Genomic DNA, 25,736 nt, shown 5'->3' on the forward strand with positions numbered 1-25,736 from the left:
CCTGCGACTTGGTTTAGTTTTATTTAATTTGCCGTTGTTTACCATGAATTGTAGAAAAGTCTAGTTGTTAAGCATGTGGGACCTCTGCTGAGCTCAGCTGATGAGAGAGATGAAAGTAGAAGTGTCCATTGAAATTTGAATGGACCATCTAAACACAGCGTTGCAAGAGCAAAGTGATTTATGGTGTGCAACCAATGAGCTTCATGTTCTGGAGATATTTTGGTGGCATTCATATTGGACCTATTATTATTCAACACCAAAACTTTTGTGAGATTCTTGAGCAGAGATGCAGATTACAAGAAGTGGAGTTCCCATAACTCCAGACTATAGTGAGCGATGAGCAATTGTGCAGCCATTATGCTAATTTGTGTAAAACTTGGCTCACTTTATCTGCAGCAGACAGATATAGCCTAAAAAAGATATTTACTGATGTGCAACTACTGATATGTCATACATTGAACTGCAATGTTATTGGAAGGTGAAAGACCCAATGCAACTAGCTTAATAAAAGATGTCTTAAAAAAGCGTAAGACATCTTTGCAGTTAAGGATTAAACCTAATATCAGGACTAAAACGTTACCACCTAATTTTGATCCTTAACAGGTCAATAGGAACATCATCATTATTACTATATATTGTATCTCTTTCTGTTCTGCCTGTTGTTATCAATAAAAGTAATAAAAAATTGTCTTGAAAATCCATTAATCTTTAAAAAACTATATATTTTTAACAGGTATCAAAATTGGAAACCCTTGTCAGAGGTCCATCTTCAGAGAATGTCCTGGATAAGGAGGCACGAAGGTGGACAAGCAGAGCTGCAAGAGATTATAAACTGAAGACTCACGGAGAAAGGGTGAGTGCCCTAGCTGGTTTATATATCTACCTGTGCTGAAGGTGTGTACCAAATGTGCCGCTTGGATGGATATAAGACGCGGTGAATGCAGTCAGGTGATTTATGCAATGCACACACCATGTTTTAGCTTCCGCAATTGGTTCAGGCCACTGGTGCTGACAATCACTCCTCTCTATGCTGTCAGACACGGTCAACAAGGGTTACATAGGGAAATGGACCTTCTCTTTCTATAAACCCATTCACAGTTTAATATAGTCAATGAAATTTAAGTGTGAATATTATGACTTGAATGCTGACACTGGGAAGTAAATAAGAGCTGTAACTTATTTTTACATAACTATATTCCTTTAACAACTAGAGGTTCAATTTTAAGATGAGTATATCAACCTCACAATAAGAGTAGTAATAATGCAATCTTCAGTATGTTTCAGTGTTACTCGCCTGGGAAACTCTACATAGATCCTACAGTAACTATTCTCCAACTAAGAACCAGTGTATAGTTACTATTATCATATTTCAGCTCTGTCATTTTCTTTGTTTTTCTTGATGTCTTCTCTACATAATATTTACCTTGGCTTTTCAGAGCAGGTATTGATTTCATGCAGTTTGTCTTGACCACCCATTAATGTGTCTGAGGCTTTCTGACCTTGCACACAAAGTCGCTTGAGATCATATAACCAAGGGCACCGGAAAGCAACACCACGTGCACTGAACAGATCCCAGTTGTACTGTTCTACCCTCTAAATAGGTGTATATATAGCACAGAGCACATACATATTTTAGTTCAGGTACACAAAGTGCTCCCAGCATGCCTTGCACAGTTGAGAATTTCAATGTCGGCTACAAACTAAAGCACAAAAGCATTCATCCTATATTTATTTAAATGTATTTAAAACCAGTCTGGGTTAGGATCTAGTCACATGTATGTGTTTTCTGGGTATTAGGCATTCTATATGCATAAATGTGCATTGTATGTATAACATGGGCCATGTGAAAACCCTTGGTACCATATTCGTATATGGCGTCTGTCCCAGCATATTGCTGCCACTTACATTGTACATGCGTATTAGGCTAAATGATTGATCTGGGCTGCAATTACACATAATTACTAAAATATGTGTAGTTCTGATTGATATCTGTACCCATATACTATTTAAGTTCTCTTTTCCCATTATCTATTTTAAGTGGAAATTTATATTTTTGGAGACGCTTGTATGGTAGTTGTGTATGATTTGGGGTACTAAGCATTGGGGTACTAACACATGAATGTTAGTAGCTGCATTTCTCTTCTCTTTACTTTACTGCTTTCAAGTGCCGTGACACCTGACAGTTCTTTCTTCTTAGTCGGTGACCTCTCCTCTATGGAGGAGCGCAGCACCAGTATCGGAAGTTGCTTAAAAAATAAATAGAATGTATCTTTACTTTTAATTTATTTAATTCTTTCTTTTAAATATTGTGTTTCTGTATAAATCTGCAGAGTGGGGTTTGCACTCCCTAATTCCTCATTGCAGATGCGTGTGTGTGTGTATAAAATATACACACACATAAGTGTAAGACTGTATAATATGTGTGTGTGTGTGTGTGTGTGTGTGTGTGTGTGTGTAATGGCTCAGTTATTGTGGCCAGTTTCCATGAATGTCCCTCCATGCTTTAGATGAACTGAACGTGATGTAAGTGTGCATGACACAACAAGGACATGCACGGTTTTATACATAGCACAATAACCACTTTTATTCCTCTAGATCCTGCAAAGGTTGGAAGCCAGGCAGAAGAATGTATCTGACAAGGAGGTCTCCAGTATGGACATTAAAATAGAGGAAGTAAAGGAGAGTGTGCGGAAGGCTGAGGTATGGGGGGTTTTATGTTAGTTTTGTACTTGCGTTAAATCTCTTTCCCCGAGTCCATCAGGGGGACACAAGCTTGTCTGAGGTTTTGAAAGATGGACGTCTCTTAGAATAGGAACCTCTTCCTTTCTGAGATTGACTTCAGAGAGCGAGCGGCTTACCTCTAATTGAGGAATTCCCTCTTGAGCTGAATTACCACAAAAGGATTGCCGAAAGGAACCAAAACGAGGAATCCTGGGTTTGGAAGAGTTTACAGGTAGAAAAGAGCTCTTACCTCAGTAGTCTGACTGATCATATTATCTAATTCAGGGCCGAACAGAACTGACCCTGAAAAAGGTAAAGCCTCTTATGATCTTAGACTCCAAGTCGGTATTCCATGAACAAAGCCAAAGCGTTCTCCTAGCCGCATTCTGGGCTGCCTCATAGAGATAGCCAGAAGCTTCTTTTAAGTGAAGAGCCAAGGGAAGTAATTCCGATTCCTGTAAAACCAAAGCTAATTGGTCAGCCCAAGACTCCATAGCTCTAGCCACCCATGCGGATGCAAACAAAGGTCTAAAGGAAGTGCCGACCCCAAGGAACATGTTTCTTAGGAACTCTTCTAATCTACGATCTGTAGGATCCTGAAGAACGGCTGCGCCTGGAAACTGCAAAGTAGTATGACGGGCCAACCTTGCCACCGGAGTATCCACTTTGGGTAGCTGTTCCCAGCGAGGTACATCCTGTTCGTGTAGAGGAAAGAGCATGGAATACCTATGAGGAACTGAAAACTTCTTATCTGGATGCAGACTCTTAAATTTCCGTAAGCTCTGATGTTGGGAAACAGACAGTCTTAGGTCTATTGCGTTTAAATAATCCCTGGACAGGAAGTACTAGATCTTCTTCCATCCAGTCAGCGCTGGACCCATCGGGACAGTGCAGTGACAGTCGCTTAGCGCTATCACTGGTCACGATCGATAAATACCACACTGACAGCTGTGTAGTGTTTCTTCTTTAAATATTCTTTTTCTTCATTTTCTTTAAAAAAAAAAAAAAAAGAGCATTGCTCCATTTTAAAACCTATGAGGAAAAAAATGTTAATTGTATTCATCCTCACCTACACTCATAACAACCACTAATAAAAATAATAAAATCTAATCCTAAGCGGCAAGTACTGCTAAGCAGTGCTAAATGCAGCCCAACTCTTTAGGCACTTAAACATAACTGAAGTTGATGGGGTTGCAGAGGGGAGGAGTCAGTAGCAAGTTTAGTTCTTAACTATTTAAGTACCAAATCCAAGCGCCCGCAGACAACCCCATGGTAGCAGTGTCCCCCAGAGTGGATGATGGAGAAATAGCGTCATCTGCATCGGTGCATAATTGTGCTCCTACTTATGGGAAGATTGGAGCTGTATGTATCTGAACATTCCTTTGTACATTCCAGCCTAGGCGCAGCAGTTGGCTATCATATTAACTAATTAAAGGGGTGGGCCACAAGTCATGGTAGGCAGAATCTTGAAGTGACCTTATTTTTGCTCCCATGAATATTCCCATCTCTAAGATTTATTAATGTATTTTAGTCTTCTGTTAGTAAGTACCCGTTATACATCACTTACTAATGTATTGCAGGAAACTGGGTTTTGTAAAACAGTCTAATGCTAACATATATATGCTTGAAAGGTATTGTAGTTGCAGTATTATGCGTTAATAAAAAAAACCAGTACTATTTATTAATCCATTTGAACGCTTTACTGAAATACTTTGGGTATGGTTTGGTTCTTTAAAGTTTTATCTGCCTATGTTAGTTGTAATGGGCTTGTTGTACTACTTATTGTTTTCTGTGTATTAGGTCAGCAAGGTAAAAGCTGATGCCCGGGTGGGGTTGTTGCGACAGATCGGGGTAGATGTAGATACCTGGCTGTCTGGTGCCATGACACAAGCTAATGAAGAGCTAGAGCAGGAGAGACGGCTGAGCGAAGCCCGGATGTCTAATGGAGATATTTCATCCAATGTAAGTTATTTTATTTTGGTTTTTATGAATAAGCAATCTCTGAATACCCAGCAGGTAAAACATTCACTTTAAGGGCTGCAATCTAAATGGTATTTAACAGAAGTTGTGTCATTAGGAGTCGCTGGTATAGTTCAAAACTCCTTTAACACTTTTCAAATGTAAATATATACTTGTATTGTACATGTGATTGTGTTTCTTTAATTATAATGCTAAAAGCGTTCATTTGGCATCACCAGGATCTGTTGCGTTTATCTTATGGGAGTCTGGGCACACAGGAGTGTCCTCAAATTATTCATGTTTTGGAAGAAGAAATAGCATGAGGATCACAGAATTGGAAGCTTGTGTTTTCTATTATTTGCAAAAAAAATGGATCTCATAAAATGTTCTGTTTACCGATTGTCTCCATGGTGATGAGAACGAAAGCCACATAATACCATTCAGACCTAGTAGTAAAGTTACGTCCTTATTTGTGCCCTTGGCAACACAACAGCAACAATTACTACGGAGTTATGCTTTATAAGCTATATAAATAACCTTCTTACTCAAAGAAAAACATTTCTGAAATTCTCTTTTTTTTTTTTTTTGCTTTGTTTATCTGATGTCTTATGTTAGGCTGCATATCTGCCTTTATACTGTGTTAATGTATACCTCTGGTTGGGAAATTGTCTAGTAGATGTAGTAAGGGTCTTTACATGTGGGTGGTGTTTTGTTTGTTTCTTTACATCTTTGATTCCTCTTAAGATAGAGGAAAGACCTAACAAAAACTTAGTCTATGTAAATCTTTGATTTTTTTTTTTATATTGAATTTATTGTTCCAATGCACAAGGACTTTTCAATACGTTATTTTTTTTCTTCCGTCTTCTATTTCTATTTTTAAAAGGCGCAGCGTGACGCTGCTTTCAGTCTTTGTCCTGTTTTCTCTTTCTGTTGAGTCAGTGGGAACAGATGAGGAAACAGATACTGTTTTGGCTGTTTTGTTTTTGTCTTGTTGTTTGGATCTTTTTTTCATCCTTTCTAGATAAAGTGTAAAAAAATGGATAAAAGTTACCAGTTTTATATTTGTTTTTCATAACTTATAAGAAATGAGTTACAATTTCCTATGTGCACGTAGCCAAACCTCAACACCTAAAGATAAATCTTTTATGAGTCTTAAGAGCCCATAATCATCTTTTGGGAATTAATATATTAAGGCCTGAGTGTTACTGGGGTAAAATCTGTGCAGTATGATGTCTGTTTTATACTTATAAAAGGAGGCATTGGGGGTGATGATACATCAATATTAGTATATTTTATTTATAAGGCACCACAATAGGTCTGCAGCTCCGTACTTGAAATTTATACAATACACAGACAGCCACGATCCATAATACATTACATAAACATAATTATACAAAGACCAGACATCCATAGATTAACAGATTAGACACACAATTTAGTATTACACAACTGACATGCCTTGCTTTATAATTCAAGTTTTTTGGCCTAGATTAGTAGCACTTTAGACAGCGTCTAAATGTTCTGCGGTGGCTAAAGTTGTTATGCAGACTGAAGGACATGCTTATTTAATTGTTTTCATAGCTGCAGTGTATTTTATCTCGATGCTTCAAATACACCCAGTGATATAACTATCAGAGTACCAGCTACAACATGGCCTGGCAGCAATTATGCTGCCACAGGGGGCTTGCTCCCCTCTACGGTGCCCGAGGTAATTTCAGATCTAATGCTGATCAGTGACGTTTTGGTTTTATGTATGCAAACTTTTAATTATCTGATTCCTGCCCTAGTCATTGCATTTCAGCCCAGATTTAACCTACTGAAGTTGCCTGGTGTCCCACTTTCCTCTTGAATTCCTTCCACCACTTTTTGTCATATTTTCTTTTTTTATTCCAGATGGAAGACTTTGATTTCTCAGAGTTTGAGGACTTGGATGATGATGGTGAGATATTTGAAGAATCCACACTCAGCTTGAGCGGCTCCCGCACGTACCCTTCTCCTTGCCAAGTACTGTACAGCTATAAGGTAGGCACTATGTACTGTAATGGGCACCTACAGCTGCCTTGGTGTGCCTGTAATGAGGCGGTGGTCTCAGGTAGCGGGTATTGGGGAAAACAAAACACTGGTTACGAAAATCATCATTTTTGCTGTTTCTTTCCTAACATACAAACAATTGGTTTCTATTGTATGGTTGAATCTAATAATTAATGTTAACTTTTACATTTTTATTTAGAAATATGTACACTACACAAATTAGTATAACAATTAGTACATGATTAAAGAATAAGAAGCAAATTGTACTGTCTGTTAATCTATATTTGGAACTAAACTACTTTCCTGGCAATGCCCCCTCCAGTGACTGCCCTGTTCCCTCCATTACTATACAGCAAGCACTCACATATACTCACTGTTATGTCCCATTCTGCTCTGAATAAACATGGTCTGCAGGGTTACTCCATAAAATGCTAATTTGTATTATTATTTATGTGTTTTTATATAAAAGTCTGTTTTAATTTTTAATTAATGTGCTCAATAATCAAAGAAGAGAGATAGACAGTAGATTACAATTTCACAATACAACGACACAAGGGGAAGCATATGGAATAGCAAAAACATAACATCCTTCCAAGTAAATGCTGAAATCAGGAACATTGTAGTAAAAGCAAAGCATCTTGCAAATAAGAACCTTTAAAGGAAACAAGACTATCAATGCCAGATGGTGTAAAGATCCAATTAGCGGGAGAGAAGGGGAGATAGAACAGAACATGTTATTAGCCGTTATTTAGATGGCATTGCCGATGATATCCTGACATGTCTCAGGGGATGGAACTTGCCCTTTTTAAGTAACCTCCAGAATGTAAACGTCATGCTAGATGGGCATCTGCTTTTATATGCGGGCAGTCCAACACTCTGACCCGATGGGAGCCAGCAGTAACAGTGGGGCAATGATTCCCACACGTAATACCAGTCTGGACGTGTCACAGTGTAGGAGGTCTATAGGAAATGTCATCTATATCTTAGTTGACATCGATAGGATTTGCCTGCTATTGGCTTTTTAAGTATACTTGTGCATCTGCCACAACAAAACTTGGGGGAACACCTTACGTGAAAAGGAATAAAATCTCCTGTTAGTGTAATTCAGGTCATCTGCTTGTATGCATGGAAGCGGTGTACCCCATCTGCCTCACCGGACACCATCCATAGAGGGAGCAGGGCCTATGAACTGGTTTCAGCTCTTATGTTGTTAGAGTAATGGCAGTGTGTTAACATGCTTTAACATTAATGTAGTGGATTAAAAGAAACCTGAAATGTCAAAATATAAAAATGTTGTGGTAGACAAACACAACCTTCATAAAGTAGCCACATCTGAAATACACATATTATGTTAGAAGGCGCAGAATAAATTATAAGCAGTTTTGCTACAAAAGGAAGAACAATTTGACTCAGAACTATCTGCAAATACATTTTCATTGATTAAACCTCTAAACCAGGCCTGTCCAACCTGCGGCCCTCCAGATGTTGTGAAACTACAAGTCCCAGCATGCCCTTCCAGCTATCAACAGGTTGTCTACTGGCAAAGCATGCTGGGGCTTGTAGTTTCACAACATCTGGAGGGCCGCAGGTTGGACAGGCCTGCTCTAAACTCTAAAATACACTTGAGCAGACTACAAAATAGGCTGTTTCCAATGACTTGGTGTGTTCATATGGGCCATAAGACACCTAAAAGGAGATAAATGGCTAGTGCTTTATTGTTATCTCTTATTGATTTGTGAAAAGAAATGCATCTTATTTACAGGTTGTAATTCCCCAGCCATGATTTTATGGTATTTGTCTGTTTTGTATCTTCTCACATTTCTGCTTTATTTCCTATTCCATTTGTCTCAGGCCTCCCTGTCAGATGAGCTATCCGTCACTCAGGGTGAGCTGCTGGAGGTGATTGAGGATGGGGATGTAGAAGAGTGGGTGAAGGTCAGTGATACAACGGCTTTTCTTACCGTTATTGCTCACCAGACTGTATATCTAGTGCCAATTATAGACACAACTCATAATATAGGATTATGGAAGAAGGCAGGGCTTGTTACATTCATACCAAGGTCTCATAGTGCAGAGCTGTCCCACTTCCTGGACTGGATGTCGTCCTCAGTCTTTTGTAGTGCGCTCCAACAAATATAACTAGAATAAAAGACTCAGCTTCTATGAGGCTGAGAACACAGAACTTACTAGCAAAAAAAACAGGAATTAAAGACCACACTAGAAGCTTAAACACCTAATGTAGTTATATTATTTCTACAAAGCTTTTCACACTGGATTTTGGAAACCCCAAGTAATTTCTGGAAGGTGATGCAGTAGGGAACGCATTCCATAGACTAGACTGAAGACCATTTGAACTGTTGGGGAATGCAAACCGTGAGGACCGATCATCATTCAACCCTATTGTACAGCTCAAGCTATAATAGTACACTATACTATATAGAGAGATTGTAATATAAAATAAATACACATGCAGGAGTATGTGTGTGTGTGTGTGTGTGTGTGTGTGTGTGTGTGTATATATAATATATGTGTATGTGTATATATATATATATATATATATATATATATATATATATATGTATGTATATGTGTGTGTGTGTGTGTGTGTGTGTGTGTAACGTCCACCTCCTTTTCTTATTCCAATAATCTTGCTCACTAAAATACAAACCCGAGCAGCGGTTCACCTACTTGTGCTTCACTGACAAAGCCTTTACTGCATCCAACTTCTCCTCTACATGTACAAACTGCTGGTTTCTGCAATATTGGCCACCATGGTCTGCAAACCTATGCACCCTGGAGGTAGTCCAGGTGCCTCTGTTGTGGCACACGAGGTCCCCAGCTATATTTGCACTGTAAATAGGTTGTTGTGTGAATTTCTTTTTTTTTTTTTTTTTTTTAAACGACCTCCCCTGTGTAGCGCATGCAGGAACACTCTAGAATGTACTTAGTAGTGCATGCAGGAACACTCTAGAATGTACTTAGCAGCGCATGCAGGAACACCCTAGAATGTGCTTAGCAGCGCATGCAGGAACACCCTAGAATGTACTTAGAATACTGGGTGCTGGCAAGATACCACACACTGACATTTCAACTTTAAAAGCCATCAATGTTTCTTTGTCACACTCTGACCCTTTTTGCAATGCATATTTAAGTTCCTAGTATAGGAGAGAATAGTCTGCATTTAATATTTGCACGACTCTGGTTATAAAATGTTATTAGCAGAAACTATTTCATTTATCCAAAATGTATAAAAAAACATAATCTGAGGTTGAATGAGTTCAAAAGTACTAAATTCAATACTTGCACAAATGGAAATGAAATCCATTTATCTCCTAATGGGCTATTAGAATAACAGTACGTGCCTTTCTCTATTTGCACTGCAGGCTCGGAACAAAAGTGGACAAGTCGGCTACGTACCAGAAAAGTACATTGCCTATATCAATCAGGCAGTTGCTGATTCGGAGAGCACCAGTCACGCTGGAGGACTTTCTGCAGAGAAATCCCTTTCTGGTATATCGGAGCTGGAGTGGTCTGATGCAACAGGTAGATTCAATTTGTAGTTCTTGTGCATCTTATGGGGAGATACTAAAGTGCGTTAAAACTCTCTTAACGCCCTCCCATTTTTTTCTCTATAATGTCAGTAACAGCCATAACCCTTTCACTGCCAATAGAGCATGGACCACTGACACAGATCTGTACTGATACACTTACTGACTCCTCCTCCCCCTTTCTCATTCTGGGTGATTCACCGGCACATCCGTTATCTTTACTAACCACAATACATACAGTGGATATAAAAAGTCTACATACCCTGATTGCTGTTGCAGGTGTTTGTGATGTAAAGCCTGGAATAAAGTGAAGTCAGACCTTTTCTATCTTTAATGTGACTCACTTGAATTTTGTTGGTTAGAATTATTTTTAGGAAAAATAAGTGACAGTAAAGAACTACAATACCCTGGTTGCATAAGTGTGCACATCCGTACACTAATATGTCATGGAAGCACCTTTTTCTTCTATTATAGCAGTGAGTCTTGACTAAGTCTCTATCAACTTTGCACAACTGGACTTTGCAGTTCTCTCCCACTCTTGCAAAAAGTTCAAGGTCCATCAAATTGCGAAGGGTTCCCCTATGCACAGCTCTCTTTAGGTCATTCCACAGGTTTTCAATGGGATTGAGGTCTGGTCTCTGACTGGCCCATTCCAAGGCTTTGGTGTTCCTCTGCTGAAGCCATACCTTGCTTGACTTGGATATGTGCTTTGGATCATTATCATGTTAGAATGTGAAATTCATCTTCCCCAAAGCCTGATCCTGCCGCCACCACCATGATTCCCAGTCGGTATGGTTTACTTTGGGGGATGAACTGTGCTGAGCTTGGCGATAAACATTTCTTCTAAGGCCAAAAATGTCAACCTTGGTCCCATCAGAACAGAAGACCTTTCCCACATGGTTTGGGGTGAGTGAATGTAATATATTTTGTGTTAAAATTTTGATGGGCTTGGATGTTCTTTTTTTGTGATAAATTGCTCGTGTATAGCCACCCTACTCCCATGAATGGAGTGACCAGTTCCTGCCAGAAACATCCTACAGAAACAGCTGATCTTTTTTTGGGGTTAATTAAAATCACTTTCTTTGCTAACTGGTGTATGCTAATTTCTTTTTGAACATGATTTTGAATGCGATTGGTTAACTCTCAACAGTTACAGCTCCATTATGACAGAGTGTGCATACTTATGCAACAGTGTTATTTAGTAGATTTCTTATTTTCACTTTTTCCTGAACATCATTTATTTTTCACTTGAATTTTTTTGGGTTGCAAAGTCACATTGAATGTGGCAAAAGGTCTCAATTTCATTAAGGAATAAGGACGTGCAGACATTTTATATCCGCGTAAAAAATGAGCACTTATTTGTTATTTGTCAGTTATATATATATATATATATATATATATATATATATATATACATTTTTTGAGTGTGTGTGTATTTGAACCGAAAACAATGCTCTATTCAACCTGGATAGGAAATAATCGCATACAAGAAAGCGGAAGGGGACCCAGAACCAAATCGATAATCGTGTGATTCAGAATTTATGTAAGAAAACATGATCATGAAAAAAAATATTGATTGAAAAATTTATTGTATAGAAATAAAGGAAAATCACTTTTACCTGATCAACATATCTTACAATCCAAGTATAACTTGCATTGATAATGAAAATAAAGTTCACTCAAAGAAATACGAAGAGACCATCCATAATTAAGTACAAAATGTTATCTACACACATGTGCATGTCATGGTCATGTTTAAATACAATTTTAAATATATTTTTAATTACACAGCTTTGAAGATAATGTTCTTTTTAACTTTCAGAAATACTTATGGTTGATTCAGTTACCATGCCAATGGAAAAGGTTTGCATGTTAGAAGAACATTATTAAAACTACTAGGGCTCCTAGACTCACTGATACTTATTGTCAGACACCTCTCATACAACACTGTCTGCTATTGACCATCTGAGCATTTACCTGCAGCCCCCAGCTCCATGCTGCTTTATTGTCGGATATGTTTATTATTATTTATTATTATCAAAGACTTGTAAGGCGCCACAGTGCTCCACAGCGCCATACAGTAGAAAAACCAGGACATCCATAAAACAGGGATATACAAGGCAGGCAAAATAAATGCAGACATAAAAACAAAGTGTATGAAGGACCCTGCTCATTAGAGAGCTTACATTAGAAGTAGAAGACTCTGCACAGCTTAAACAAGAGGAGCAAATGTGGCTCAGAGTGGAAATTGGGACAGTTATGAGGGTGCATTAGTGTGAATAGTGTTATCGAAGATAAGGTCACCTCTAAAAAAAAGAGATGGGTTTTCAAAGAGCATCCAAAGATTTGAAGGCTGTGGGAAAGTCTGATTGAGTGTGGTAGGGAATTCCATAAGTGGGGAGCAGCACGGGAGAAGTCTTGTAGGCAGGAATGAGAGGTGGTTACCAGAAACAAGGCAAAGGTCAGAGGTAGATCTAAGAGGGCGGGAGGGAGAGTATTTTATGAGATTATGAGATGTATGAAGGGGTGGTATTGTTGAGGACTTTGTAGGTAAGAGTGAGTGTTTGTTATTGCCTGTAACACTTATTTAAAATACCTGCTGCTATGTTGTTACATATAGGTGTTGCTTTCTTTGATTAGATGTATTGTTTTAACTTAATACTGAGATTAAGGGTAATGTGCGGCCCTATTGAAGTGTATCTCTGCTTTAGATCATTGTAACTCAAGGCTAATGGTGCAGATATGTATGACTATAGGATATTATGTAGAACACATTATCATGCAATTTCTTTTATCTGACCTTGTTATTGTAACTCTTTCCAGTGTCTCTTGCCAGAGCACTTTACGACTATGAAGGTCAAAGTGAAGAGGAGCTCACGTTTCCTGAAGGAGCTATTATCCAAGTTATCCGTAAAGAAGAAGGTGGAGTTGACGACGGTTTCTGGAAAGGAACATTCAATGGTCGCGCTGGAGTCTTTCCATCACTTGTTGTTGAAGAATTGTCAGGGGATAACTCGGAAACAAACCAGGTCCAGCTTTCTTCTGTTATATTCCCAGCAGGGTCGTTTCTGAAAGCTCAGCGCAATATTTTGTTTTTATTTTTTTATTCACCATGTGCCTCTCTGCTTTGACTTTGAGACAAGATGATGGCTATTGCAAAGGGGCACAGGATTGCACGGCACAAAGAGTTAATTAGTGCTCTATATTGAGCAAACATGAAAGTGTTACCTAGTCTGCAAGCTCGCACACAGATTGTATGTGGATTTTGAACCTTATAGTGTCATGCCACATAAGATAAATGTTTTAGTTAAACATGGCAGTCTTAGTAACATGATGATATTATAAGGTCTTCATATCTTAGTCCAGAAAGCAGTTTCGTGAACAGCCAGTCAAACCTCCGAGTTCTCTCCATCATCTCTATCTATGCACGTCGGGACAGTCAGTCCGTCCTAATCTGGGATTAATGAGCGAGTCCATAATATAACTTGTAGCAGGCATCTGATGTCCTGACACTCTTCTAGTAAAGACCATATAATGAGTAAGATACTATTTATATACTAATAGGAACATTACAATAGGTCAAAGGTCAAAAATAATACATTTTGGGGGTGAAAAGCACCTCTTATATACCCTTCCCCACATTTACCTCTCGTCATTCCTCCAAACAATTTATTTCAAAATGTTATTAAAACATTCTATATCTGAAAGAAAACTAAAAACACTTTTATACCCTTACAAATGACACAAAAAAAATGGCAAGTTAACCTAATTATACACAGTGCCAAGAATGCACAACAGATACAATGGGTTTGTTGCTCAATATCAGTTATGGTGTAGTAAGGTCCTCATGCTGAGGTGCCAACTATGGTGGGTGGGAAAATAATTATAAATAACATAACGTGTCACATCATGGACACCAAGTTGGGAGATGATTTGTTTTCCAGCTCATTGATGTCCTAATTGGGGCCTTTAACTCCTCCTTGTCACTTTTCCCCTTCAGTTGATTCTGGATCAAGAATTGGCTACAACAGCAAAGTCAGTAAAATGATGCAAACTAATGGGCAATAATAATCTTAAAGAAATGTTGTATTTTCTAGGCACTTCTAAAACAAAATATTTATTTTAAATATCCAGATAAATGTTATATTTATATTTGTTGCAAGTCAGCTCCAAACCAATGGGAGGAATGCCACATGATTGGGAAAACCATACTATAAAGACAAGAAGTTCCAAGCAACAAATACAGAATGCCGCAAATAACAAAAATGTTGTAGTGTGTGGCAGAAGAAACGCACTTATAAGGCTCCTAGCTTAATAGGGAAATAACATGTTTATTATAATATAATGTATGTATGTAAAAAAAATTATGTTATCTGAGCATTTTGTAACACCATTTTTTTACATACATATGTTATGTTATTGTATAACTGAATCAGAGCAGTATATATACAGTACATATGATACATATGTTGTACTTTCCCTCATTGTGCGGTCTTTACCCTCAGGTTGATTTTATAGTATGGTAGTCTTGTGATTAGTTTTATAGAAATAAACATTTTATTTTCCTATTAAGCTAGGAGCCTCATATGTGTGTGTGTTTTTTGTGCCATATTCTACAACATTTTTTATTGTTTTTGGTATTCTGAATTTGTTGCTTGATACTCCTTCTTTTCTTCATAGTATGATAATAATCTTGTCCATTAAACCATAGAAAATGCAGGTAAAGGACGGAATATCAAACTGTTATATAAGTGCTTGACCTCATTTTCAAACACCTAGTTGTGTATGTATGTGTATACATGTATGTCTGTGTGTGTGTATGTATGTATATATGTATGTATATATATATATATATATATATATATATATATATATATATATATATATATATATATATATATATATAATTAATATTTATTTATAAGGCGCTACAAGGCATCCGCAGCGCCGTACAGAGACAAACAAAATCACAATACAATGGGAGACAGTACAGTAAACACAGCAACTCAGTACGCTCAATGCACAGCTAGAGAGGGCGGGGAAGGGGGAGGGAGGATCCGAAAACGACGGGGCCCAAGAAGGGGGGCGCGGAAGACAGGGAGACCCCCAGGGGGGAGGAGGGAGCGAAAGTGGACGTGGGGTGGAGGACCTTTGAGGAGGAGGGCTAAGTAGCTGGAGAGCAGAGTTAGAAGTGGTGGAAACAGGAGGAGAGATGGCCCTGCTCAGAGGAGCGTACAATCTAATATTACAATCTAATATATATATAATATATATATAATATATGAAAACGGGGATACTCTGCACTCTCCAAACACATAATTAATGCTATGTCAAATACTGTTCTATATTAAAAACAGGGAATGTTAGTTCCACATATTGCAATATATGTTTAAGCTGACACCAACTCAAGTCTTCCCATTCTGGTCATATATATATATATATATATATATATATATATATATATATATATATATATATATATATATATATATATATATATATATATATATAATTATACACACACACACACTGTATTTTTACAAAACTGGTCTATTTGTTATGTGCTGCTTTTATAAAAGTTGCCCATTCATTCGGTGCTTCAGTAGGTTACACTAAGTTACCTCTTGTTTTACTCATCTTAATTCTACTGTAGTTAAAGGTAATTTCTGCTGTGTTTATGTAGGATCTACCTTCACCAGCTCCACCCTCTTTCCTGCCTCCCATGCTTGATCCACTTTCCAGCCCGAGACCTTCACTACAGGGAACCGCAGCTACAGAAACTGGTATTTAATGTTTTACAAGAAATAATATTTGAAACAGATCCCTAGTAAGTTTTATGGGAAACTGCAGTGTACTTTGGCATTGGTTTTAATTGGCGCAATCAATGTTTTATCTGTTAACTTTTCAGACTCCAGACAGAATGGTTCAGGGAGCACTCAGAGCTCTCCAGACTTTGCATCAACACGCCTGAGACCAGTAAGTGTCTATACAGGATGATGGCATTGTGTTCTTATCCTGCTCCCTCTAATCTATCTGATCAACAGATGACTGCACGTCACATCGCTGCCTGGCACTGAAGTACAGAAGTAGAAATAATCCCATTCCTGAAAAGGATGGTAGAGGGCACATTTACCAGATCGTTACCTGCTTTCTGCAAGGGTGTACACAAGGACTGGCATTCTCCACCATCTCCTAAACCTTTGTAGAGCGGGTCATATCCCTATACTTATAACTGTACATTTCCCCTTCCTGGTGCTCTTGGGAAGGGGGGGCGGTCGTACTTTCTAGGACACGAAGTACAGTCCCAATGTCCCTCACGCTCAGGATTCATTTTGGACTTGATGTTAACAGTAATCTACAGAAACACAAATGAAAAAAGTTTGAGTAGTGAAATGGATCCTAAAGTAGGAGGAGGTTGGCGTATGCCCAGGATGCAAAAATTCTTCGTTAGATCCCTGACTTCACTGGTGTCACTTCTGTTTATAGAGAGAACTAAAGTATTTCAAATACTATTTTAGAGCTCTATCAAGTACATCGTAAAGAAATGGAGAGGATGTGGCTCCGCTATGGACAGTCAGTCCTCCAAAGCTGAGCTTCCGTGCAGGCATATAGCAACTCTGAGTAAAGGGCAGCAGACATGGGTGAAACTGTCTCTATATTTAATGTGTTTTCTGTTTACCACCCATCCAGAGTTTTTCTGAAAGCACGTGGGAAACAGTCAGTGGAGAAAGACTCTATGGTCTGATGAAACATGTTAGGCCTTAACGCTAGTTGATATGTCCGTAGCACTGTGCATACTGAGGATCATGGGGACAGGAGGATAATGCTGTGGGAATAATTTTCTGTATCAGGGACTAGAACACTTGTCTAACCAGAGGGAAAACGCCACATTGGATTATCTTAAATACAAAAGATCCATGTCCTGGAATGGTCCAGTCATAGCCCAGACCACAATCAATGGAGGAATGATGTCAAATGTGCTGCTCACCAGTGGTTCCAGTGTAATGGAGCACAACTCCTAAAACTGTAGTTGTGAAAACATTTGCACAACCAATTTTTTTATACATTTTGTAACCAATTAAGAAAGTGCTTTAGGCGTGGTATTGGTTTTATTTGATACAGTATTTGTGTTGATCAGTGGTAAATTAAGTCTATTTTGATGTCATGATGTAAGAAACTTAAATGTGATCAATAATAAAGGAACTGAATACATTTTATAGCTACTGTCAATTGCTTTATGTTAAGATGCAATGAAAATGTTCTGATATTTTATTTCCTTATTAAGACACTTTGGGGGAGATTCACTTGCCGCGTGCGGACATCTCGCTGCGCACATTTCCGGCAATTACGGTATAAATATCCAATCATTTTAGGTGTGAGGATAAAATGAGCAGAGATTTCTGTCAAATCGCCTCCGCAAAGTGCCTCCTGGATGTTCTGGAGACACTGTGCAGCTAATTGAATCTACCCCTGTATGTTGGTGTTTATTATTGGTAGTTACCTACAGGTACCAATCTGTTTATATTTTATATTTTGGGTTTAGCAGTGATTTTACCTCCATTATATTACTGTTTAAGGAAAAAATCTACCTAAAACTTAATTTTAGGTTTGACTAAGTTGCGATGAATGACAAAGTTCTGCTTACCTGTAGCGTGGTGGTCCACTTCTCTATCAGTTCCCCCAGAAGGTTCCAAGATCCAGCGCTGCTCTCCCTTCTATTACTACCACTTGCCTATATCCAGCAGACCGTGGTGTTGTCCGTGCTGTTCTCCAGTGAACCTCCCAGTCCTAGTTGTAGCAGGCAGATGTTAGCAGCAGGGAGGAGAGCAGCGTTGGGCTGGTAGAGCTTTGAGGGGTACCAGGTGGATTAGAGTTACACAATATTACAGATAAGTCAAATGTTTTGTATGATTAGAGTCCTCTTTTAACTTGTCCAATGTAATAAGATCTTTCATTTTACAGATGCGGGCAGCACCTCCACCCCCAACAAAGGGAACAGAGTGTGGACCAGCAGAGCAATAATTTGAAAGTTGATGACTTGTAACCTGGATGTCTTCAAAAACAAAACCAAAAAAAAAAAAAACTTGACCATATCACAATCCCATCTTCATAAAACTAAAACGAGTTTCTTAAGGATGTGGACGTTTTTGGAACAGAGCACAATGCACATATGTGCCTACGATGGATTTGTGTCATTCGCTTATGGCGCTGGTGGTGGACAGGCTCCACAGGTCCTTCAATGGAAAACTTTGATAAAAGACAAACTGCACAGAGAAATATGACAAGCTGCAAAGGGATGCAGTGTTTTTCCTACACCATTCCAGGAAATCTAGAGACTACGTTTCAGGGGGCACAGCCCCTTCATCAGGTATAAGATAATTACAGGTGAGTTTGGAGCACATAACCGTTACAGCATCAGTGACATACATTGACAGCTGACATATCATTGTTAAAGGAAATCACAAATGGCAATAATCGCCAATAACACTGTGTCGTAATAGTCATGAATGTCTAAACAATAAATTAAATTAAAACCATAGTAGCAGGTGACTTAACGAAGTTTGGAACCAAAGTGATAGAACAATTTCCCCCTAGAGAAGATAGGGAGGCAGACTGCTGGTATGCCAGTAGAGTTGTGACACATTATGTAACACATTAAAATGTTACTAGAAAAGGGTTTCTATCTTAAAATTGGAATCTGTACTGTCTATATTGTAGGTTTTTAATCCAGCTTTTATGTTCAGCAAAACCGTTCCTCATAGTGCGCCCCATCTGGATGACCTAGTAAGGCGCATGGGCACTTAGAGATAATCGATGTGTGAACTTTTACAAGTATGACATTCACTACATGATATGTAGTACCTTTCATTGGGATACCAGATAATATATTTAAATACCATATTACAACATGTACCATTCTGTGTTTGGCAGAAACATCATCATCATCATCATCACCATTTATTTATATAGCGCCACTGATTTCGCAGCGCTGTACAGAGAGCTCACTCACATCAGTCCCTGCCCCATTGGAGCTTACAGTCTAAATTTCCTAATATACACAGACACAGAGAGAGAGAGACTAGGGTCAATTTTAGCAGCCAATTAACCTACAAGTATGTTTTTGGAGTGTGGGAGGAAACCGGAGCACCCGGAGGAAACCCACACAAACACGGGAAGAACATACAAACTCCACACAGATAAGGCGATGGTCATGACATGATTGTCTAATATGTTTTTTTTACCATACTTAATGACAGCTTTAATTACATACACACACTTATTTTTAGCCCTTTATTAAATATATTCTCTGCTTGTTAACTAATAATTTCCCAGATAGTTTGTGATTTGGCTTCTAAAAAGAATTCACTCAATAACTGAATTTTTTTATTTTGTGGATGAAATGAATTACCTGTATCCATTATCAATTAGAATTCATTATCACGCTTAGTCCGCACTAGGAATGTATAATCAGTGTATCTTAGAAAAGTATGAATATCACGTTTGTGGACTGGATTTAATAAGCTGTGATAATGCAAGTAAAATACGAGTGGGTATGCTGACATTTGAAACAATGGCTTTCAAAGTTAGACCCATTTCCATGCATTGTACTAATATTTTAAAACTATTAAATGCAATGTATTTTAAGGCCTGCAGGTATGAGGCTTAAATGTTCTGATTTTTAAATGGTTGCATTATTTCAGCAACTTTTATTTTGTCTAATGCAATTCTGTCAACTCAAATATCTCCAGTAATTGATTCTGAAGGGTTTGACGTTGATGACTGGATTAAAATAAAATATTTTACATTTCATAACAAACATTTTTACAAAGCTCAGCTTTGATAGCCAATCGTTTACCCTTGTGTTTGTTTACATAGCCCCTGATTTAAAGTCAGCAGAAATGTACAAGGAAGCGGTTTCTTAGATTAATTACCATATTTTGGAAGTTATCTTGGTTGGCTTTTGACTGAGGATCCGAGTTGATCAGTTGTTTTAAAGACTTTGGACTTTTTTGTCAAAGCCGTTTATTGGACCATTTAGATTTAAAAATGTCTGAAGTCACAGATTTGTCCAATTCAGACAATGCGGAACAATTAGATCTATATTCTCTATAGTTCTGGTAGTTTTTGTCAACTGATGTTGGGGTTGTTGAACTGAACTGTTTTAACCAATACTTTTCTCTCCAGGAATGTATATGATACAATTTATAATCATTAGTGCCACTTTTTTTAAAATATTTTTTCAGCTTGTTGATAAATGTATTTTATTTTGGAGATTTTTGCTTTTGTTACAGCCACAGTTGGGTGAAATTCTTGTTTTTGATGTCTACTGCAGCATTTTAGTGGCAGGTTTTAAGCATCCCTGTTCAATCTTCTTAACGTTATTCTTTTTTTGTTATTTTTTTTATTTTTATTTTTATATTTATATTTATTTTTTATTTTTTTGTTGTTTTTTTTTTTTTGCTGCAGTTATTACAAATATGAGTCCGAGACTGCAACAGTTTAAATTCGCTGCTATTCCATTAAGTATGCAGATCTGTCCTTATAAAACAATGGTGACAGATCTTCCTACTCCACAAGGGATGCGCTGAGCTTTGCATATATGTGCAGTGTAGATGCATGTAGCTGCAAGATCAGTTGGCAGTTTTAAAACCGTTCACAGTGGCAAAACTGAATTGGAGTGAGATTAGGCTGTATTTGTGTAATTGAGAAACCTTGCATATCGGTCTGTGTGTAAGAGAAGGTCTCTGCTTTCCTGGTTCTGTTCGCCACAACATTTGCAGATGGCAAATCTGCAAAAGCAAATCAAGAGCTGCACACACAGACGTGGTGTAAACTCCCTCTGTTTCAGGAAGATTAGAAAGAGACATTACATTTTCTGCAGGTGCTAAGTACAGGTGAGTGATTGATATATAACCAGTACCACAACCGGCACGAACAGTGACAGCTGACACGTGAGATCAGCTGACATATAATTGTTCCACTCACACACGAATAGCTGAACTGGTGCTTAGGTCACATGAACGATTCAAGCCTGCTGATTGGTGCTTGTCACCTATGTTATAAGACCTCATTAACATGCATTTTCTGGGTGATATTAATTGAGGTTTTCTGTGCTCTAATGTAGCCTAAAACATTTGACCTCCATCAACCTTGATCTTTTCCTTAGTCCCTGACCATTGAACTTTGCTGCCAAACCTTCTGCTTTTATCCCAATTTTTTATATCTGCCACTTGTTCTGATCTTAGTGCCCTGTTTTACCCTGAGATATATGGATGAGTGTACACAGCTCTATGGGGAAAGGGGCTGTTGACGGGAAAGCACACACAAGCCTGATTTCCAGGAAGAAAAAAAAACAAATTGTCAAATGAATTAAAAATTCATAATCCCAAAAATAGCCTGAATTTAAGCTTGTTTTTCATATGTATGTGCATTGTCAGCTATCCTTCACAAGCGCCTGACCGTTTTGAGATTGAGTTAATGCTTTAGGATGAAAATCTGTGTCCTCTTGAGAAGCAATTTCAATTTTAAAAAAATGTTGGATAGTTTTGGATTTTACTTGATTACCAAAAACATCTGAGAAAGCTACTGGATTTGATATCAAGGATGAAGTTACTTGTCTGAAAAGTAACCGATTTATAGGTTTATAATTATGTCAACTGTTGTACATCACTGATGCTGTAAGGGTTAAATACCACCAGTCACCTACAATTGTTTTATATCTGATTAATGGGCCATGCTTTCCCCCAGAATGCAATGCTTCTAGCATTCAATCATACTGCACTGGGAGTTTACAGCATCTCTCTGTGTGTAGTTTTTGATTACCTACATTTGTATATTTCCAAGACTTGTATCAAAAACCTGGAACAGCCTTACCAAAGTCACTGAAAATACCTTTGCCACAAGATGTAGTCAAAGGGTGATACTTAATTGACTTTCTTTGTAAATATTTATTTTTAATATGCTATCATTGCATGCTGTAGTATACTTCAAAGAAGTGTTTTCATGGTTTAAATATATAATGTATTTTAAGGGCTTCATGTAAGAAAAGAAAACAAATATTTATCAAAAAATAAAGCTGCTTTGATGAGAGTAATAATATTTGATCCTTGTGTTACCTGGGGGAAGAGTTATGTTTTTGTCTTTCTGATTTGCCCAATATTTCATCTCATTCATTCAATAGAAATACTGTCCGTTGTCTAGTGTTCACTGTTTGTCATGTGATTTACCCCAATTACAAATATATTCATTTAGGATTTATAAAGGTATCTTGAGTCTCCGCTTTACAAATAAGATGATGATGTTTTATTAAGTACAAGGGGAGGGTTTGATTTACAGTACTTATTAGCAGAACAGTGGGTTTCGTTCCCTGAGGCCACTCATCTTAACAATACCTATAGCACCTTATTTTGGACCAGATTCGAGAAGGTGGGCACTGATCTGCAAAAATGATAAGGTTCCCCAAATTTGTATGTAGTAAGTGTTTATTGCCCCTTTATGTGTTCCATTCTATGACCTCGTCCGTATGTTTTGTTGCCTAGCTTTTAGCTTTGTACGTCAATGGCTGCACTCAGTATTCGAGGATTCGATCACCTGGACTAGTTTCCCAACATATACCCTACAGCCTACAGCCATTTGTAGCCACATGCCTTTCTGTGGACTAAACCAATATACCAGACAACCAGTGCTTAATGACTACTAGTTATACCTTTTGAACATTGGTCATGAGATGCCTGGATAATGTCATCATTCCTACTAAGCAGACAGGTTGCATTCCCATAAATATTGGTATAGCCAACAATATGGCTGCTCTCACTGTGTGCAAACCACAGGAACTCTTAAGTTCAACACTGCCTCTAGCAACCAGGTTATCTTCTGTGTCATCACACGAGTCCTACAAGCCACACTGCATTCAGCGTTTTCTGTGTCCAGTATTGCATGCCATAGTGTTACCAATAAGCTTTTGTTTAAATATAAAAAAAAGCCTTACTTTTTGTTACTGTTTAATGTGTAGATGCAGTTATTTTGCATAAAAAGTTTATTTCTAAATAAAGATCTAGTTTCAAATAATGAACGTTTTTTGTGTTTTTTATTTTAGTTTTTTACTGTGTTTCAAACAAATGTACATCACTGACGCCAACATAGATCAGCTAACAGCAGCTTGTCCGCTTAGCCACTACAATAATATAGGTATTTTATGGGTTAAGATAAAAATATCTCGTTCCTAACACATGCTGGATTTCTGTTACCGTGTGAATATTCTTTCTGTAGGTCCTCCATTTAAATAAAACACGTTCTAAGAAGAGAACTGGCCCATCTGTATAAGCAACCGGCAACCTGTATTGTTCTTTCTCCACACAGCTTCCAAGCTCTCCCGTCAGACCACAGTGCAGAGTGACCGTATGTCCTCACATACACATGTGTACATCACTGTACTGAGGTCTGTTCACACTGTGACAGACGTGCAGGGTAATATGTACACTAAGGTATGGTACAAACAGCAGAGGGGTCCTATAGGGCACCATGTTCATATAAGTACAACCACACTGTGAAGGCCGACATTTTGTATACAGATTCGTATTCATGAGAATGAAGCTAGTGACATTACTAGTTCCTAGGCTGTATGCTCCTAAATGTTGGTTCAGTCCACAAAATGGCTGCCTCCATTGTGTGTACATCAATTAGACAAAATATTCTGTTCCAGCACATAATTTATTACATAAACTTTGTTCTTGCCAGAAGAGAAAGACATATGCAGCAGATCATCTTTATGTGTAATACCACCTACTTGTTTATGTATGTGTGCATAGAGGGACACACATCCACACGTGGTTATGGAGGTGGAATTCCAAAGTACATGTGTTAAGCAAATGAACAAGTCACAATTAATTATGGCTTCCAATAACATTTGGCTTGCCCCATTATTTTAAATATTTCCATTTTTCTCTTGAAGGACCTGTCTCAATTTTGGGCACCCCTACTACTTAATTATACCCACTATATAACCTCGCAAAATACAGTATCTGTTGTGGACTGAATTGCATTAAGGAATGAAGGGACCGTGACAATACAGTGTAAGATCAAGTCATAACATGAGCTTTTGTAATATGAGGAGGAAAAATAAATGATACAGTTTTACCATATAAAATGTATGACAAAAAAGGAAGCAAGTACAAGAGCTGCACTTACATATATCAAACATGTAATATTAGTGTAAACAGTGTAAACACAAAGCATGCTGATGATTTTTTTTGCCCCCATATCTATACCTTGGTTTAAGTTGCTCCAAATGTCTACTGGGAACAAATCACATAAACAACATCTGGAGCCATATATGAAATTTCATCAATGTTAGATGTCTGGAGCCACTTGGACTCAGAAAAACAGCGTGTTCATGGAAGTGTGAGGGGATCCTACGTCTATCCATGTGCTGAATTTGCTATAATATTACAGTTTTTATTTTGGTGAGTTGGCTTTTGTGTTGCACCACTTTTTACCTATTAACTATTTCCCACTCAACGTTTTATCAGATAATATAGTATTGCTATTGATATAGGCATAGCATATTAAATTACTTCTGTGCATAATTTTATTTAATCTATACAATTCAATTTTTTTAATGCCTTTAAATATGTCCTTAAAATGTGTTCACTTTAAATAAGGATTTACGTAATATTTTAAATATGTTCACTGTTTAAAAGAAAATATTTGGGTTTACCTGCATGTATCTATTATGGCTTACCGGTGGCGGACATACACCTAGTTACTACTGCCTCTCTTTGTGTGTATTTGCTTTCCTTCTAAGTCTGTGTGTAGCATATAAGATGATGAGAGAGTGGTTAGAGTGCTGGGCAAGGGCACATAGGTGCAAAAATGTAACCTTCACAGTTTCCCTCTTACCCTTATAGTACTACCCCTTTCAATCATATAGGCTTATTTTCTTATAAAAATAAAAAAAATCTCAATTTATGGGTTTAATCAAGAATGTGGAGGACATGGAGACTGTCTTTATTGTATGTGACAATTTTGTGTATGTGAAGTATTTTATTACACTGACCCTCTCTGGCCAGCTTGCTCTGTCCCCTAGCTGAAATCTAGATGCACTTGGGTAAATTGAGGCCCACGCTGGGTTTTTTCTCGTCTCGCCTCTCTACTTCTCTCTTTTTGCCTCTCTATTTCTCTCCTCTCTTTTTCTCATCTCGCCGCTCTTCTTTTTGGCTTGCCTTTCTTTTTCTCTTCTCTCTTCTTCTCTCCTCTTGCCTCTCTATTTCTCACCTCTCTTTTTCTCTTCTTTCTACATCTTTCTCCTCTCCTTCTCTTCTCTTTTCTTCTCGTCTCGCCTCTCTTCTTTTTGGCTTGCCTTTCTTTTTCTCCTCTCTCTTCTCGCCTCTTTATTTCTCGCCTCTCTATTTCTCTTTTTACATGTCTCTCCTCTCTTCTCTCCTTCTCGTCTCGTCTCTCTTCTTTTCTGCTTGCCTT

The 25,736-nt window shown here is 37.9% G+C and overlaps 1 protein-coding gene across 2 annotated transcripts in view; it reads left to right on the forward strand.

The window, feature by feature from the left end:
• FCHSD1 (FCH and double SH3 domains 1) overlaps positions 1-18,373 on the forward strand; it is a 61,246-nt gene extending 42,873 nt beyond the window's left edge. Inside the window, exons 11-20 of one of the 2 annotated variants that reach the window (XM_075209942.1) lie at positions 734-853; positions 2,596-2,700; positions 4,522-4,683; positions 6,574-6,702; positions 8,563-8,646; positions 10,095-10,254; positions 13,083-13,288; positions 15,943-16,042; positions 16,168-16,235; positions 18,222-18,373. In XM_075209942.1, coding sequence (XP_075066043.1) covers positions 734-853; positions 2,596-2,700; positions 4,522-4,683; positions 6,574-6,702; positions 8,563-8,646; positions 10,095-10,254; positions 13,083-13,288; positions 15,943-16,042; positions 16,168-16,235; positions 18,222-18,281 — 1,194 coding nt within the window. In that variant the 3' untranslated portion in view covers positions 18,282-18,373. Of the gene's footprint in view, positions 1-733; positions 854-2,595; positions 2,701-4,521; positions 4,684-6,573; positions 6,703-8,562; positions 8,647-10,094; positions 10,255-11,731; positions 11,803-13,082; positions 13,289-15,942; positions 16,043-16,167; positions 16,236-18,221 lie in introns of those variants that run through there. The other variant, XM_075209943.1, reaches the window with a different exon arrangement.
• Positions 18,374-25,736: the final 7,363 nt, after the last annotated feature.

The sequence above is a fragment of the Mixophyes fleayi genome, chromosome 4 (assembly GCF_038048845.1).
Source record: "Mixophyes fleayi isolate aMixFle1 chromosome 4, aMixFle1.hap1, whole genome shotgun sequence".
NCBI lineage: Eukaryota > Metazoa > Chordata > Amphibia > Anura > Limnodynastidae > Mixophyes > Mixophyes fleayi.